The sequence below is a fragment of the Protopterus annectens genome, chromosome 1.part0, assembly GCF_019279795.1.
Source record: "Protopterus annectens isolate FY-2018-M chromosome 1.part0, PAN1.0, whole genome shotgun sequence".
NCBI lineage: Eukaryota > Metazoa > Chordata > Ceratodontiformes > Protopteridae > Protopterus > Protopterus annectens.
In genome coordinates, this window is record NC_056725.1 from 1,542,698,773 (window position 1) to 1,542,718,260 (window position 19,488).

At 39.7% G+C, this 19,488-nt stretch overlaps 1 protein-coding gene across 1 annotated transcript in view; it reads right to left on the bottom strand.

The window, feature by feature from the left end:
* MICALL1 (MICAL like 1) overlaps nt 1-19,488 on the bottom strand; it is a 977,256-nt gene that overhangs the window by 706,139 nt on the left and 251,629 nt on the right. The window contains exon 3 of the mRNA XM_044068010.1: nt 3,806-3,947. Within this exon, the coding sequence (XP_043923945.1) occupies nt 3,806-3,947 (142 nt within the window). The remainder of the gene's footprint in view (nt 1-3,805; nt 3,948-19,488) is intronic.

The window sequence follows — 19,488 nt, forward strand, 5'->3', positions numbered from 1 at the left end:
AGTAAACCTAGGTTTAATTGGAAGCCAGCTTCCATGACCCGGTATAGCTTTCAGAACATCCCAATTCCTACTGATGGCATCTTCTATTCTACTAGCTCTACTATAAGTCATAAGGTATCTCAAGGGTTGGGACAAGGTCACTCCCAGCTCCTCAGACACAATGTCAACCTGAGCAGAAAAATAGGGTCTGGCTTTTGAGTCCCTCACCCTTAGGGCATCTCTTTTAGCTGCTTCTATTTCATCCATACTATAACCCCTTTCAATAAAGTTATCAGTCATTTCATCCACTACTAGAATTCTAAAACTTATTTCTTCTTTCACCATCAAGAAAATGTAATGCAATCTACTCTACCTATGATATCTCACATAAATATACTATAGTACTTCAGGGAAGGTCACTGCAGCAATAAATCACTGCACATTCAGGTAGAATTCTAAGCATCGATACACATCTCTTGCAGGAGGATAGCTAGAGAATCCCCTTTAAGACTGCAAGGCCAAACTTTGTTCCACCATTAGACTAAGTATCTAGCTTGCAGTGGTTTGTAAAAGTATAGACATGTTCATACTGCTGCTTCTTATATGTCCTCAATGGAATGATGCAAAAGTATCTCCAACCACTACAGAGTGAGCACTAAAACAATCTTGACATGTTCTGTTATAGTTATTACAAAAGGCAATACAGAGGGCCAGGCACTCTACTTACCTAATAAAGCAAACAAATGATCTATTTTCTTAAAATAACGAGTCCTTCCAACATAATATATTAGGTGTATCCAGACCTGGTATTTAAGAAAGTCTAAAGTATTCTGATATTTACGTTAAAAAATAGATGATATACAATCTGTTACAGACACTGTCATCACCTTTAGTATGAAGGTAGAACTGATTTCAGAAACACAATCACTGGGAGAGACTCCGTAAGGAATGTTACACAAAGTCTTGGATGTCTGGTGATGCTTCTCCCTGAAGTGACAGTTAACAAGAAAAGGGGAGTAGCATAAAAGGTACATTTAAATCCACTGAATCTGCTGATTCAAAAGGGGGCAAAGTTGTCTGTAGCATAAAGCCCAAGTCCCAAATTGGCAATACCTGACTATTTGGAGGAATTAAGTGAAGAACTTCTTTAAGGAAACTTTACTTAAGAATTATCTGCCATTTTAGTAAGTCCATGAATGCATGAAGTACACTGCAGAAATATGGGAAGTGACTGTACAGTAAGCCAGATGATCTTGAAAGAAATGGGACTGAACAACTAAGATTCCCTGGGAATTTACTCATACCAAAGAGAACCAAAGAATTACTACACTTCTAAATGTATGATCTTCCTATGTTAAAATCCTTGCCTTCATTCAGAATTGTTAGTAGCCACTGATACTAATAAGTTGCTGTTTAGAATGAACATCATACCTCCTTACCTGAGGGGACAAGCAACATCAAGCTGGGAAGAAGCTGTTTACCGTCCTGCTGGTTGACATCATCTTGCTCAGAAAAATCTGAAGGGAAAATGTGAACTGAGCTGTCAACACACAATGTGTGTGTGTCCATCTTGGTAGGGTCATCCAACTACAGCTGCAAAGCACATTTCACTATCTATGGCTGCTTAGCACTCTCCAACACTAGTTCTATACTGCTTATGCAGCTGAGTGCACTATATTTTCACAGTCCTTTTATATGACTCTGTCTTATTATCCTGACTGGTACAACTACCTATTCTCCTCAACCTACACTATAAACATGTTTTCTCCTTTCACAAAGTATAGTATGCTCTGCATTTTTTTTATTCTTCTTTATCGATCTGCTTTCCCCACGTTACAATATTAAAACTCATTTCTCTGGCAGTCTCAGTACTTCCACCCACTTGCAACTTCCTTATTCTAAACTTGTCTAAAGCCTTCAACACAGTTTGTCACAGCAAACCTATTTCAAATGTCCTCACTAGGTCTCTCTCAGTCCACCCTTCTGTGGTTGAAAAGCTACCTGTCCAATAAGTATCAGAGGTAAAATGGCACTCCACACTCACTCATCTCCCAGTCGCCAACGGTGTACTTGGTCCCCTCCTCTAACATTTTCACCAACGCCCTCTATACATGCGCACAACAGGCCACCCTAATACAATATGCAGATGATTCCACTCCCATTTGCACATCTGACAGCATGGTACAACTCCAAAAAATTACTCGGGATTTAACAGCCACTGAAACATGGCTTTGTAACAAATCCTGATCAACCCAAAAAAAGACTACTACATTTTTCCCCCAAATCCCTCTCTCGTGAAAAAAACAAAATCTTTAATTTGAGCTGCATATACAAAACTGCATAAGAAAAACTCAAAAACTAGGGATGCTTTACAGAACCAAAACCTTTCTCACTGACACAACTAAAACTACACTTGCCACTACTTATCTCCTTCCCACACCTTCACAAAAATTAAAACCTGAACAATGTTATAAAGAAGTTGCTAAATTTCCAGAAAATACCCTTTTCAGAGCCCACCAGTGTATAGCACTAAAGCCTAAACTGGTTATAATTGCCTCATCAAGTAACTTATACACAGCATCTTACCACCTATAAAATTATCCAGCATCCATCTGCCTGTCCAGCATTAAAAAACATTCTACATAACTATGTTCCCAGTTGGTCACTGCGATCCAGTGACCAAAACTCTTAATCTGTCTACAAACCTATCAAATCTGCTGGGCACTGTCTGTACTCAGAGAAGGCTGCTAAGGCCTGAACTCCTTACCTGTAGCCATCAGGTGAATACCCTCCCCCATCTTTCAAAACCACTCAAAGACTATCTAAAATCTGGCTCTGTTCTTGCTCAAAACCAGCATACACTACATCTCTAAGTGTGAAGTACCTTTTCATTCCTTACAACTCCTTACTATCCCTTCTTCACTCACTTCCTTACTTCTATCAAATTCTCTTCCCTGATTTTCTCTCTAAATATAACATAAGCCTGTTTTCCCCTTACTTCATATTGCAATTCCTGTTTGTATTAGACTAACTTACCTTTAATTTCTCTACAAACTGTCTAAAAATTTCTCTAAATATTAAAAGTCATACAACTTGCATCAACTCTTAACCACTGTTTTGATATTATGTCTAATTTGTTATGATTATTTAAACTGCAGATTTTTTTTTTGAAGATTGCAAAATTACTGTTCTTAAAATACTTGGTAATAATTTGGAGCTTTTCTCCCCAGGCCTCCACTGAAAATGGGTTTCTAGCCAGTTGGACTTTCCTTGTAATCAAATGCCGATAAATAAAATAAATGCTCCTTCCTCATTTCCTGCACTACTGTTTCATAATTTGTAAATACACTATGTTACTTTGCCTATAAAGTTAAAAAAAATGTGAACATTCTTTACACTGCCTAAGGTCCTTGTCATGGGTGAAAGGGGTCTCTCAACTTGGCCACTTAGCTGTTAAAAACAACAAAACAAGACAATAAATAAAACCAGTCTGCCTTTCCGAACTATATAATCTGCAGTTGATCTTTCTGTCTCTTTCTCAACATATATATTCCATGTGTTCAACAAAATCATGAAAATATAAAACAAAGAGGTTGCAATGCACTATTTTTAGGAATTCAAGGCATCTATAGACAAATCTTATGGACAGCAATTAACAAAATCTAGACAAATTATTGAACATGTAACTCCCTCTTTTACTGCAGCATTATTACAGAACTAATAAAGGAAGTACCATGAATCTGAACACAAATCAGAGGTGCTAATTCACATTCACCTTAGAAGTAACTCTAAGTTCTAAACTGCTACAGATGACCTATGTCCTCACCATGATTTTGGTTTGTAAAATAGTTGTAGTACTGTGATACATATGTCATGATACTCAACCGGTCTGGAATTTTCATGGCAACCATATCATCTGGATCAAGTAATGCAGGTATACCCAGTTCCTGTTCTGCCACCTCAAATGCCTATTGAAGAAAAAGAAAAACAAATCAGCACAGTGAAGGAATTGCTAATGGACTGCAGATATCACTCAACATACACACTGGAGAGTGAAATAGAGGCACTGTCAAAGTTGAGAGGAGCACCACCAAAAAGGAACATGCTAGCTCCACATCTAGTAAATAAAATAACAGTAATCAGTTTTCTGTAAATACAGCATGTGAGGTACTTGTATTATAAAGAAGTTGGAGGCAGAGTCACATTAGGATCTCACCATATGGGTTTCTACTCAGCTGCTCATTCAGCTTAATGTTTTGATATTCAAGGGTCTTCTCATGAAGTAATTTCTGTACTGTTCCAATGCTGCTTCATACAGAGATAGCAATACCCTACACTAGCTTAAGTTTTTCACCCAAGAAACATATAATACAGGGAAAGGAATAGCAATGGTACTTCAAATTAGATTAAAAACTTGAAATAAAAATTTTCAGGTCTTCACACTTCACAATTTAAACTATACAAGTAAGCTGTGCATTTCAATTCATTGACACCAATAATCGATAATATTAAGAAACATAATAATTAGGTCAAAGTAATACCTTCTTTGTTTCAGAGTACCTTTTTTCATGGAGCGTTGCCAAGCTAAAGTGGCTATTAAGAGTATGGTTACCATTAGCTTAAAACATGTTCTACTACTATTGCAATTACAGGCATAAAGTTTCCCACTCTCTTACACTGTCTCAATTTGTATAAACAAGAGAAGACGAGGACGTGTCTTTGTCCCTCCTGTTTAGATATGACCAGCCAGACACAGCGCTGGAAAGACAGTATACAGCAACTCTAGGACAGAAGCTCAACACTGGGATTCAAATGCCTGAGAGACTGTGCAACTGCTGTTTGGACTTGCAAGTCAGAGGTCGACAGAATGCAATAAAATCTTTAGCAACTTGTACTGACAGGGCCAAACATACTCACAGAAATTGCATGTCATCTTTTGGTTATACCCACTGAATGCACATTACTTTGTTCAAATGTGCAGCTGCTTTTATATTTAATTTTGTAATGAAAGTTACTTAATTTTTATTTATTTCAACAAAATAGTTTTACTAATTTAATTGTGGCTGGTTTAAAGACTTAATGACATCTCAAATGTTGGCACTACACTGGTCTGGCTGCGTGCAAAATTACCTCAGACAAAAGTTAATGGACTGGAAGCAAGGTGGATAAGATCCTGGGGAATCACTGAATGTGACTGTTCTGTAGCTGGCCCATGCAGGTAATGGTTATTACCCAAGGCAGTAGAACCCATTTACCACACTTTCTTGCAGCCAGCTGCCTGTGGCATATTTCTTGGCAGCAGCAGTCCAGATCATGAGGCTGCTGTTGCCATCCATCAGAAATCAAACATGCCTATCTTATCCCATATAATTCGTAGAAGATGTGGCATATATTGTGAACAGTGCTTGTACAGCTAGCTTGCAAACACTTTTGTCCCCAAACAAAATCAACTAAATAAAACAAATAGCACAGAACTGGAACTCCATAATGCTCCTCAGTCCACAAAATTCAAGATCGAAGATTATATATATATATATATATATATATATATATATATATATATATATATATATATATATATATATAATACTTCTTTATTTGAAGTTAAAAAGGTTAGCACTTTTGTTTAAAACACTGTTAAACTTCTTCAGACATCAAAAAAACTTAAATCACTTCCTTGCATTTACCACCCTTCCATGCCATTGGATACAATAACAAATTAATTTAACACCACATTGTCTGGAATACTTTTAAAACTGTATAAATACAAGCATTTTCTTATTAAACATATTGTCATCATGACTCAATTTTCTTCCTTTTTAAAGCCTTTAGTTTTAATACAGGGGTAACAGAGCTATGCTCATTAATACCTGGCCAACTATCAGCTTGTAATCTCACTTGCCACTTAAGTTCTTTTATTTCTAAATCCATACCCCATGCTTTTTTATCATCTACAGTAACCCAATCAATAGCCATACAGCAAAATTGATGGTTTTCATGTTCTTTTGTAGGTTTGGCCAAGGCATTGTTAAAGTTGTTTTTTCTTATTGCATGGTCGTGTTCATAGATTCTTTGTGCTAGCCGCCTTTCAGTTTTTCATGCGTAGAATCCTGAACATGAATTGCACACTGCTAGAAAAACAACTCCTTTAGACTTACAATAATATTTGCCTACGTGATGCACTACATTCCTGATCGTGAATTCCTGCCCCAATTTTATCTTGTGACACTACGCATGAAAAACTGAAAGGCGGCTAGCACAAAGAATCTATGAACATGACTATGCAATAAGAAAGAACAACTTTAACAATGCCTTGGGCCAAACCTACAAAAGAACATGAAAACCATCAATTTTGATGAGTAGATGGGGGATCGTAGGTTTGTCCCGGGGATTACTACCGTGTCACTATTAGACAGAGGCACAGTAAACTAAACTTTAAAAAGGGCACAGTATACTCAAATCAAGGGGTGGCGTAAGCCAAACACAATCGGGCTAGGCTTATAAATGCCCCAGGGCAAATAACCTAGTATGAACCTATGACACCACTTACATGTCCCACATCTAGCCATCCCACATTTACGTTTATGTAGCTCTTGTGCTACATTTTTTAATATTTCTTTAAAGCTTTTTCCTTTACAATATACTACTATGGGCTGTTCACCTACTTGCTGCCTAATATAGGAATCTTCCTTTAAAATAGACTAATTTTTCTCAAAAATCCTTTTTAAACTACTAGCTTCCTCACTGTATGTAATAGTCAGTGCCTTTAATATTCTGAATCACTACTTACATCTTCACATTCCTGCTGTTGGCTGTGTACTACCAAGCTGTTTGTACTTAGAAGTCCATTCTCATTATAACTTTTTTCAGTTGTGTTGACCCTATCTAGGATCAGTTTAAAATGGCCACTACCTCTTTTCCTTACGACTTCTTGAACTTATACAGTTATTCCAGGCAATGTAGTGTTAATTTGTTATTGTATCCAATGGCATGGAAGGGTGGCAAATATAAGGAAGTGATGCAAGATTTTTTGATGTCTGAAGAAGTTTAACAGTGTTTTAAACGAAAGCGCTAACCCTTTTAACTTCAAATAAAGAAGTCTTTTTTAATATAACTTCGATCTTGAATTCTGTGGACTGAGGAGCGTTGTGGAGTTCGTTTTGTGCTATTTTTTTTATTTAGCTACTTTTGTCACCAAGAGTGTGTTGCATTCCTCACAGAAAAGTAGATTTGTAGCAGTGCATCTTGCAAAGCAGTTGTTTTACTTTCTAGACACAGTAGTTAACAAAAAACAGGCAAAAATCATACCTGCAGAGTATTAAAAATGTTGAGTGTCACAGTGGACTAAAGAATGCAAATTGAACCTAGCACTGTATGGTAGAATCTGTGAGTGCAGAGCAGCGAAGCAACTCATTTCATCCACGGATGACCTCAAAATTCAGCCATAACTGGAAGAAAATGGAGCTGGAACTTGAAAATAAGACGCCTTTAAGCAGCTGAAAAAATGAAACAATTTGATGATGAGCAAAGAACAGAGAGAAATCAAAGTGGCAGACAGAAAAGCAGTGAAAAGAAATCAAAGTTTACCCCCCACGAAGGGTACAACAGTAAAAGGTGCAAGGAATGAAAACCCAGCCTGAAAAGCTAAGACCAGTACCAACCTGTTTCCTCAGTATAAGGAGCAGGATGCCTGATGGTTTTATTTCGGCAAATGAAATCATGTATAATCAGCTAAAAACTTACAAAAGTAAACTGTTCAGGATTTCTTCTGCTAACTAGTAAAGCTAAGTATACGTTGCCAAAAATGACTGAGTGACTGACTGGATTACACTAAAGTGAAAAGATATATGTTTTGAATGCCAATGTGCCTAGAGCCCACACCTCCAAAACAGGCTGATGATGTGGTTACTTAGGGGAAGCAGTTATGTAGTAGCAAGAAATATGAATGGAAATCACAGCTGTCAAAAAGTGCTGGCCTTCTTCTGAAAGGAGTTACCTCAAGGAAAGAGACAGCTGACAGAAGCAAGCCAGAATATGAGACATGGCTGTCAAAATTTTCCAGATGTCTATTGGAAGGGAAACCAGGGAGGATTACAAAAATATGCGAGACAGGCACAGCTCACAGCTCTCACTTTACAGAATTTAAGGAAGGAGGATCCTGGTTCACAAAGTCAAGAGGAGTACATATTATACAAAGAAAGGACTCATGAAAAGGTACTTGTGTGTTACAGCAACCAGATTTGTAACCTGGTGTAATTCATAACCTGATCACAAAAAGAGTTCATCTTAAAGTAAAAAGGGGTTTGCAAACTCCTAATTACTACTGTATCACATTGAATTTGAAAGAGGAACAGGAATAGGGAAAAACTCCTCCTCCTCCTGGGTAGCGTCTTTTAGTGACATGATTTTAATGACTTGTGTTGCCTTTCCTATCTGCAAAGCACAGTGGAAGAAAATACTGGATCCACTTTACTTCAAATCATACCTCTGAAATATCTGCAATGTTTAGGGAAGTCCTTGATTAAAAGGAAAAGATGTACTGTGGGCAAACTGTGTTTTGTTGTGCAGTCTTGCAGCAGACATCATAATTGTAAAGCATGATGTAAGAAAGCCATATGCAATAAGACAGAATAAAGCAGTCTTGACTTTCCAGAGCATTTATGAAATGCTGTTTTTTTTTTGCTTTTCCCTAATTTTACCTTAACATCAGTACATTACAATAAATGAAAACATCCACATTTTGGTGTAGCTTACAGATAAATGAGAATATGGTGTTGGGGGATGTATTTTAACTTTCACTTCTTCTCCGAAGCACGTGACTTGGAAGAATTCTTACTTTTCTGAGGAGCAGTGTCAGTGTTTATATTACACCTACTATAAACTGCAAAATGCTTTGGATTACACAGAATTTCTAACATATGATTTGACTGTGCTGTCTGCACACTGTGGTATCTGTATCGACTATTTGTGGTACTACTACCTGTTAGGAATCTGGTTGCGATACTAAACAAGTGCCCATGAAAAAGTAGGACTAGATGGAAGTGATTCAATGATTAGTAGTCTGGGGGGCCTACCATCTGGCATTTCTGGTCATAGCCCATGACATTCCTGTTTCGGGCCATTTTGGCACAAGTATATGAAAGAGACTTGTACAAGATTTTTATTGGCAAATACTGCAAATGACATGAGGGTACTGTAAAATATGTTAGTAGTGTCAATATGTTAGGAAGGCAGGAGACAAAGCCAAGTCTGCTTTAATGCTACTGCCTGTTACTGAAGAATTTTTCCAGTGGGAAGACAAATACCGTGTGGCCTCTTACTACCCAAAACACCACAGGTGTGAGGGATAATTTGTCAATGGCAGAGTATGCTTCTAGGTACCCACAGGCAGTTGTTTTGTCATCTGCTGAGGCAGAAAAGGCAGCAAGCAAATTGTCTATTGGAATTTTTCAGCACGGTGAACTTCCCTGGAAAAAACTGACAGACACAGACACTAACTTCACATCAGAATTACTAACTTGCTTGTGGAAATGTTGCAGGTCAGAGCAGTTAAAAACTAATCTCAGTCATCCATAAACAAAGGGTCTGGCAGAGAGGTTTAACTGTACTCACAGGACTATGCTTGTCACAAAGTGAAGGGAACCCTAGACATAAATTTGGGATGGGTAGGAGGGTAAGTGCGACTCTCAATTATTTTGTTGCACAGCATGTGTTGAATTCTAGACTACTTTTAGGTAGTTCACTGGGTTGGCACAAGAGCATCCAGCAAAAACACAACAGCAGCAAAAGCTCTTGTATAACTGGAAAGCAAAACCCTAAGTACCTAGTCAAACCAAAGGTACTCGTGCTTGTCCTTAATCAACTCAATAGGGTGCAGGCAGCAAAGGAAGGTCCTTTCACTGTTGTGAGGAAGGTAAGTGATGTCAATTATCTTGTGGAGTTGTCAAGATGGAGGCAGAAAAATAAGCTCTACAATGTCAAGATGATGGATCCCTATCACCAAAAAGAAACACCAGTACTTAATGGGTTACAAAAGGAATCGAAGAGGACCTCATGGCAGATCTCAGTGAGGCTCAGACTGACACCTCACTGGGTGAGCCAGTACTGTCACAGGGCTATCCCCAAACAGGTTCAAAATATCACAGTAGTTCCGTGAGTGTTTGGAGCCATGCTCATTGCCAAGCCAGTGTGCACCCAAATAGTATGGCACAATGTTGCCACAAGAATCCAACTGCCAATCAAACAAGCTCATTGTAAGGTGTCTAAACAGATTAAGCAAACCATTATGTAAGAACTGCTAGACTTACCTAATATGGCAACACTCTGACAAATCAACAGACCACAGGCCTTACAGATAGTGCTACTGCCAAAAAGAACAGGAACACCAGCTTTTGTGTGGACTACAGGAAAAGAAACAGTCACACAGAAGTAGACGCACATATGTCATGAACAGATGAAGCATTAGAGCAGCCAGGTGTGTTCAGTTATTGACCTTATCTAGCCTAAGAGTTACCAGCAAGTATTCTTGATGCTCACATCAAGTGAAAAGTCATTTGTTAACTTCTTTGGCTTACATAAATTCCCAAACTACCATTTGGGCTGAAAAATGTCCTAGGAATTTTCCAGAGATGGGAAGACAGCATCCTAAGTTGTTCCTAGCATTAATACCTGTAACATATCAGAGATGTGCTAATCAGACTGAAAATGGATAGGTATATTATTAAGAAAGAAAAATGTCAGATAGAAATTACAAAAGTAATTATTTTGATCATCAAGTATGTGTAAGCAAAACATGGCCACTGCTTTCCAAAATGTAAGCTACAAGGGCACAGCTGATCATGTTACTAAAAAAAATAAGTAAGAGTGTTCCAAAACATCAAGGTAATAAAGTTTGTCCCTCAGTATAATACCATAGCTTCTTCTGTCATGAAACTGGCCCAAAAATAAGCCAGATAAGAGTTTCTAGATAATGGGTTGTAAACAAGTATTCCAATATTTAAGAGAGGCTTTGGGTGTATCCTCGTGCTAGCTAGTCCTAATTTCAGCAAATAATTTATAAAATAAGTAAATGCTTCAAACAATAGAGTTATACTCAGCCAGGTTTCTTCAAATTTAGAAGAACACCCAGTGGTATACTTTAGTTAAGAAGGAATGTCTGGGACATCCAGTAAATTGTAACTATTAGCCAGTCTAGACCTTGACTAATTTTATCTAGAAATAATTTGCCCTTGCTGCCATTAGCCTTCAGGATCAGAATATAATCTGTCAAGTTCTTGTAGGCAGCTCTGTCAGTATGCATGCTTCAGCAAGACAATCTATAAACTGTCTAGCTAACAACGTCTCTCCTCTCTCTCTCTCTATATATATATGGGTCACCGACACGGAATCCGACGGGACGAAAACACCGACAACGCAGATGACCGACAAGGTGAGAACCCGACGGACTCGGTAAGTGTGCGATAGAGTGAGGGATTTAGTGTTAGGGAGCGGACAGGTAAGTGTGCGATAGTGAGGGACTGTGGGTTTAGGGGTGGGTTAAGTGAGTTAGGGTTAGGGTGCAGGTAGGGTGTGTGTGCGATAGTGAGGGACTGTGGGTTTAGGGGTGGGTTAAGTGAGTTAGGGTTAGGGTGCAGGTAGGGTGAGTGTGCGGTAGTGTCGGACCTTGGGGTTAGGGGTGGGTAAGTGAGTTAGGGTTAGGATGCAGGTAGGGTGAGTGTGCGGTAGTGTCGGACCTTGGGGTTAGGGGTGGGTAAGTGAGTTAGGGTTAGGGTGCAGGTAGGGTAAGTGCGGTAGTGTTGGACCTTAGGGTTAGGGTTTGGGTTAGGGATAGTGGATATGTTATGTAGTGTACTGTGTTGTTTACGTGTAGTGTGTTGGTGTAATGGTTTTCGGTGTTTTGCGTTGTCGGTATTTTTGTTGTCGGTCTTTTGGTGTTGATTTGTGTGTCGGCTAAAGCGATTTCGGGCATCTGAAGGTGATCCATATATATATATATATATATATATATATATATATATATATATATATGTGTGTGTGTGTGTGTGTGTGTGTGTGTGTATATATGTGTGTGTGTGCATATATATATATATATATATATTTATATATATATATATATATATATATATATATATATATATTTATATATATATATATATATATATATATATATATTTAGAGAGAGAGAGATGCACAAACATACACGAGTCCGAGGCAAAATTTCTGTGGCTTCAGTTTTGAATTTTAGATTATGCGTTCTTGCTTCCCCAGTTACACACTTTGGGTGGGGGGGGGTGAGGATTCCAAATAAGGTAATATCCATTGACACTGAGTAGCCTCTTCAAGAAGAAATAGGATTCAAGCACTGCATGTGAGTATAAAACTCAATTTCACATTCAAACTGCAGTATGTTTCCAGATTTTTAAATCCTAAACTAATCTTTTAAATACTACATATTTACTAAAAATGTAAACATAATGGGAACTTCCAAGACGGCTGCACATGCTTGATTTCAGCTCTCCTAGCATGAATAAAGGAAACACAGATAAGGGCCAGAAACTCTGCAAGTTTTAGTAAATTCAGTTACTGGCTAATAAGTACACTGCCTGGATGCAAGCAAAGAAGAAATTTAGCCTGAAAGAAAACAAATTAGAAAAGGTAGAGAGAAAACAATGACCGGGAAGAACCCTGTAGTGTTCATCAAAAAGCAGTTATAACCCCAGCTTTGGTGCAATACATGGCTTCCAGTAATCTAGAGGAAAAAATAAGTCAAATGTGTTTAGCGCTGATTAAAATAAATGGAACAGTGAAGGATCATATCAACTCAAATAATAAAAGTCTGGAAAAAATAGAAGCTTTCAAAAGCTATTCAGATGAATTTATAAAGCTGTAAAAAACAGAGATCTAAATTAAAAAAAGGTTAGCTGTATGAGACTGCTCAAGAGTAACTGTTTCAAAAAAATGATATAGTTGAGGACGGAGTACACAGGAAAAACCTGAACTTTTCTGCTGTATGAGAAAAACTGGAAGGAACAGATTGCATTAATTTTATGAAAGCACAAATGAGCAACTGCACTGGTATTTCACAGCAGGATTTGTTAATTTAAAGAGCACATCATACGTATGCCCCAAACCTGGCCATGAGAAAGCAGCCAAGACCTGTATTAGTAAAGATGCAATCATACCAGCAGAAAGAATTTATTTGGATAAAACTGTGGCAAAAGAGTGAAGTATTAAAAATCGAGGTAGTACAGTGTTTGTGGAAAATGACTATTCACTGTGCACCAAGCAGAAGAGAAGCAAATTTATCTTAGCAATCAGGGAATGTCGAGAGGCAGGTATGCGATTCAAGATGATGTAACCTAGCGGTCTTTAGAATATTTTTTTTTTTTGGAAGATCAAAGTCTTTTTTTGATGCAGAACAGGCTGAGGGGGAAATACAAAAGTTTGTCCTTCAAAAAGTGAGCCATCAAACAAACGGGGACTCTGATTCTCATTCTTCTGATAGCAAAGCTTAGAGAAAGAGACTGCCAGTGAAACCTTTTCCAATGTCCAAAGGAAAATGCTTGAGAGACAGAAAACGGCACAGGAACTGACTAGAAGAATCAGAAGTACCTTGGACTTGAACCAGAGTCTGGGGTTGGTAGGTGGAGATGAGCAGGACGACGACCAGCATCACTGAAATTAGTGAATAAATGTAAGAGTAAAGCATCAATCACATTTATGAAATATAGCTTTACAAGAAAAAGTGGAAAGACTGGGATTTTGCTGACTTTGTTAAACTTGTAGGGGACTGAAACGCATATGCCCACCTCATGACATAAATGTTTGGAAGGGCACTGAAAGAAAGGAGAAGCGAGAAGAAAAAAATAGAAGGTAATAAAGTAAAAAAAAATTGTTCTTAACAGTACTTGGGACATTTCATGATGCTTTACTTTATAACATGCAATTTGTATTTTCAGTTACTGTCGTATGTGGTAAAGATACTAAAGTAAACAAGCTCCTTTTTTCTTTTTTTCTTCTTTTATTCTTTTAAAAAATAGGCATTACAATGTAAAAACAGAAGAAAGGCTGGACAAAAACATGTTTAAGTTAATATGCGGTAATCTTGAATTGTTGAGATGGGGGATGTGGTGTAAAAATGCAGAGATAATATATGTATAGTTAATATGTTCTCTCTCTCAGTTTTGCATTGATGAATGTCTGGATTAAGGCCATTGGCTTAATCTAATAAAAGTTTATTTTGTGTAAACAAGTACATAAGAAAACACTGAATGTAATGAAAAGTTTTCCTTTGGCAAACAAATGTTAAGTGTAAGTTGAGATGTTTGTAGAGATGTGTGTACATTTCATACTTGTCTTTCCATGGAGACAAGCTGACTAGAGGGGGAAGTAATAAAAGCCAGAAAGTACAGTTTTGTACCTACCATAAATGTAGATGTCCGAACTGGATAGCATCTGCAGTCATAACAAATGGGTTGTCCTGTCGTCAGGCAGCCCTTCGGTCGGCCGGATTCCAAAGTCTGGGTCCGGCTTCGGCTGATGTCGCACTTCACCCGACGTCATCTCTGCTGGTCTTCGGGTATAAAGGCATCAGCCGACGCCATTTTCCTCAGTGTTTCTTGCCCCAGATGCCAATTGCCCTCTTGGAAAGCTAAATTTTGGATAAATGCCAATGTTTCCAAAATAGTAGAAGGCAAACACAAAAAATAAACATGTATGTACATATATACAAACAAATACACCATAAGAGACTCCCCAGCTAGCTATTAGGAGGGTAAATACCCTAGGAGTACCGCAGAGGGAAGGAGGGAGGGTAATCCTGACTGCAGATGCTATCCAGTTCGGACATCTACATTTATGGTAGGTACAAAACTGTACTATGTCCTTCATGGATGCATCTGCAGTCATAACAAATGGGTAGAATACCATAGCCAAACTAGGGGAGGAGGAATAATAATTATGGTGTAGTCAGGATCCCTTGCAGTACAGCAGTGGCAAACCCTGCTCGGGATCTAGAATATAGAGGTAAATTATAATGCTTGGCAAATGTATGCACGGAGGTCCAAGTAGCCGCCTCAATAATGTCCTTGGTTGCCACTCCTCTTAAGAAAGCTGTGGTAGTGGCTGTAGCCCTTGTAGAATGAGGTCTTATGTTCTGTGGAATTGGTTTTCCATGGTAGGAGTAACAGAATCTTATGCAATTTCCTATCCATTTGGAGATTGTCTGTTTGGAAATTGCTTTTCCTTCCCTTCCTGTTGCATAGGCCACAAATAGCTGGTCAGTTTTTCTGTTACCTTTGGTTCTGTCCAGGTAGTAGCGTAACTGTCTGTGTACATCCAAGGTATGCATTATTCTTTCACCTGTGTTTTGTGGATTGGGAAAGAAGGTAGGTAGGTGGATTTCCTGGTTTAAAGACACTCTGGATACCACCTTAGGCATAAATGTAGGATTAGTTCTCATGGACACCCTATCTTGATGGAAGATTAGGAAGGGTTGCACTGCCATTAAGGCCTGTAGTTCCGAAACCCTCCTTGCTGAAGTAATAGCCAGTAGGAAAGCAGTTTTCCATGACAGGTGTTGTAGATCTGCTGTTGCTGCTGGTTCAAATGGAGGGAGTGTCAACTTTTCTAGTACAAAGTTCAAGTCCCATGCTGGTAATGGTGGTTTCCTAGGAGGTTTTACATTCTTGATCCCTCTGAGAAACTGCCTGAGTAGAGGATGTGAAAAGACAGGAGGATCAAAGCTGTATTCTGCAGAAATAGCTGATGCATGTATCTTGATGGAGGAATAGGACAGGCCTGAATGTAGAAGCTCTGCCAAGTACTCCAGAATGTTAGCAATATCTATGTTCGACACATCTTTTCCTCTTTCAGTACTCCAAATGACGAACCTTTTCCATTTTCCTGCATAGTTCCTTCTTGTTGAAGGTCTGCGGGCTTCAAGGATAATGTCTTTAACCCTTTGTGAAAGGTCTGGGTTAGTTACTGCTATGTGATGTTCCAGGCAGTCAGTTGCAACGTTTTTAGGTTTGGATGTATGATGTTGTAGTTGTTCTGAGTTAACATCAGAGGCATCAGGGGTATTTGTCCACATTTTCTCCCGAGACATGCTCCTCAGCAATGGGTACCAGTGTTGTCTTGGCCAGTTCGGAGCTATCAGAATTATCCTTGGACGTTCCTCTTTGATTTTCAGTAGTACCTTGTGCATCAAGGGAAGAGGTGGGAATGCATATGCTGTCAGGCCTTTCCAGCTGAAGGATAGAGAGTCCACCTTCCATGCAAGTGGGTGGAATGTCCTTGTGCAGAATTTTTTGAGCTGGTGATTTTGTGGGGAAGCGAATAGATCTATTTGTGGCAACCCCCATTTCTTTGTGATGGCCTTGAAGATGTCCGGGTGTAGCATCCATTCGTGAGCATCCGAGGTGGTTCTGCTTAAAATGTCTGCTAGGGTGTTCTCTTTTCCCAGTACAAATATTGCCTGTAACTGGATGTTGTAGCTGAGAGCCAGATTCCAAAGGTCCAAAGTCATTCTGCATAGGGGGTAAGAATGAGTGCCTCCCTGTTTGTTGATGTACCACATGACTGTGGTGTTGTCTGTCCTTATCATCAAATGGCCTTCTTTGAGGAATGGTCTGAATTTTAGGATTGCCAGTTTTACTGCCAGCATTTCTTTTTGGTTTATGTGCAGGTGCAGCTGGTCCTGAGTCCAAAGTCCTTGTACGCATTTGTCCAGCATGTGTGCCCCCCCATCCTAGGTCTGAGGCATCCGTTGTGATGGTTTGGTTTGCTCGAAAGTTGTGGAAGGGTAAGCCTATGTTTGACTGGCATGCCCGAGCCCACCATAGGAACTCCTGTTTTAAGCATGGGATTAATGGTATTTCTGTTTCTAAGCTGTGCCTGTGTTGAGACCATAAATTCTTTAGGTACCACTGTAACTTTCTCATATGCAGTCTGGCATGTGGGACCAAGATTATGCATGATGCCATGAAGCCCAAGGCCTGCAGAACTTTTCTTGCTGTTAGTTTGTTCTGCTTTGTTAATGCCAAGAAGTAAAGAGGGAGTTCTTTTTGTTTTTCTGCAGTTAGGAATGTCATCTGTTTTACTGTGTCCAATTCGCCCAAGAAAGTTCTTGTCTGGGATGGTATCAGTCTTGACTTTTGAAAATTGACTGTGTATCCCAGGGCTTGTAGCAAGTAAATGACCCTTTGTAAATCTGTTGTCAGCTTGCTTTTGTTGTCCGCTTGTAACAGGCAGTCGTCCAGGTATGGATAAATTTGGATTCCCTGTACTCTGCAGTGGCGATTACTGATGCCAGGCATTTTGTGAATACTCTGGGCAGTAGATAAGCCAAAGGGCAATGCTGAGAATTGATAATGCTCTGATCCTGCAAGAAATCTGAGGTATCTTCTGCAATTTGGTCGAATGGGGACGTGCAGGTATGCCTCCTTGAGATCTAGAGTTACCAGCCAACACTCCTTGCCCAGCATGGGAAGAAGTTGCTGTAGTGTCAGCATTTTGAATTTTGGGACAATGATGTATGTGTTTAAGATGGACAGGTCGAGAATAGGTCTCCAGTTTTTTTCTTTTCTTGGTACTAGGAAGAGTCTGGAGTAGAATCCTTTGCCCTGTTCTGTTATTGGTACCCTTTCCACAGCTCTCATCTTTATTAATTCTGCTGTCTGGTGCAGGGCTTCTATTTTTTGATTTGGGGGCAGGTTTGGCATTCCTCTTTTTACTGGTAAGGTGTGGAAGTGGAACCTGTAGCCTTGGTCTATGGTTTGCAAAATCCACTTGTCTTTTGTAATATAGTGCCAATTTTTCGAGAATAAGGCTAACTTTCCGCCTAATGGTGCTGCTATTTGCTCCCTGGTAGGCGGAGTCAGAGCCAAGTCACTGTGATTGTCCTGTTGCAGTGGCAGTGGTTGCGTCTGTGCCTCGGTTATTGCCTTGCCACTGTTGTCCTCTGTAGGCACCTCCTCTGGATTGATTTCTGCCCCTAGAGCGTCTGTTCCTGCCCCTTTGTGATCTTGTGGAGTCAGGAAAGGACCAATTTTGGCAGGCCAGTTCCTGCTAAACCTTGGGGCTGAACCTGTAGGAAATCTTTAACTGTTTGTACAGATTTTGCCTTCTCTTCCATTTTCTTCATTACCTGCTGGGCAGGTTCCCAAATAGACTGGCCTTATCCATAGGAGCATCCAATAGCTTAGCTTTAACATGATCCGCAAGACCTGTTCTTTCAACCATGCATGCCTTCTTATCACTGTGCCAGTCATGGCTGATCTAAATGAAGCCTCCAGTGCATCACAGCCACATTTTAAAGAATGGTTACTAACCTGTTGGATGTTATTCACCATTTCTAATACATATTTCTTATCTAAAGATTCATCAGAGGACAGCTTTTTAATTAACTGATCAAGCATAAACTCTTGGTATTGGATCATGTGAAACTGACAGTTTAAAGCTCTAGCAGAGAGAGTAGCAGAGGTGTAGACTTTTTTCCCCCATCTCTCTAAGGACCTGGATTCCCTTTCAGAGGGAATAGGGTTTTTTGCTGTGGTCGAGGCTACTGCCTTAGGCCCCTGGGATATAGTTTCGGGGTCTGCAAGTGGGGCCTTGTATAGGTGGTGATGAGTGTCTGGCACCCTGTAAAATCTATCTGGTTTGGCAGGGGCTGGAGGTAAAGAATCAGGAGCAGTGCAGACATCATTAAATGCATCGTCCACAACAGATAGGACAGGAGGTATAGCTAAGGGCCTATGTTGTGGTAAGTGCAGAAAAGTCCTAAGCCTTTTTCTTGAATCTGAGAAATCTTGTCCCTGCCATTGGAATTGTTCTCTCATGGCATGTAAGGTTTCCCCAAAGGAGAATTCCTCTGGTGGAGAGGCAGCTGGAATGGATTCTTCAGCATCTGAATCTTCATAATTGGAAAAAGGAGCCTCTGGCTGGTCTGTAATGTCTGAGTCATCCGCAAAATCATCAGAGGACACAGGCTCGGGGGGCTCTGCTCTAGGTGTCTTTTCTGGGGGCTGAGAGGCCCTGTCTGGGTGAGATTGGGATCCCCTAATTAAGGATATTAAATCTTCTGCCAAAGTAAGCATTTGAGAACTAGAAGTGGGCCTGAGCGAGGGTGGTTTAACAGGCACCGATTTAGCTGATTTGGCTGCTTTAGCCCTGGCAAAGGCCTTAATAGACATGGCTGCAGGAGGCCTAGCAGCACCACGTGCTGGGGTAGAGATATCCAAGGGGATGTTGTCTGATAGATCAGTAGGAACCACAGTTGTAGGCAAAATTTCTGAGGCTGATTCAGATAAGGTAGCAGGAGCCTCAGTAGTAGTCATGGATTCGGCTGAAGATTGACCAGTTTTCTCGGTTTCGTCCGAAACCGAGACACTCACGGCTTGCTTAACCGTGGTTTCGGCCGAAACCGCGGACCGCGAGTGTCGGTCTTTTTCTTTGCGTTTTTTAACAATTTGGGTAGTCGGAGGATCCGACGGCATAATGTACGCAAAA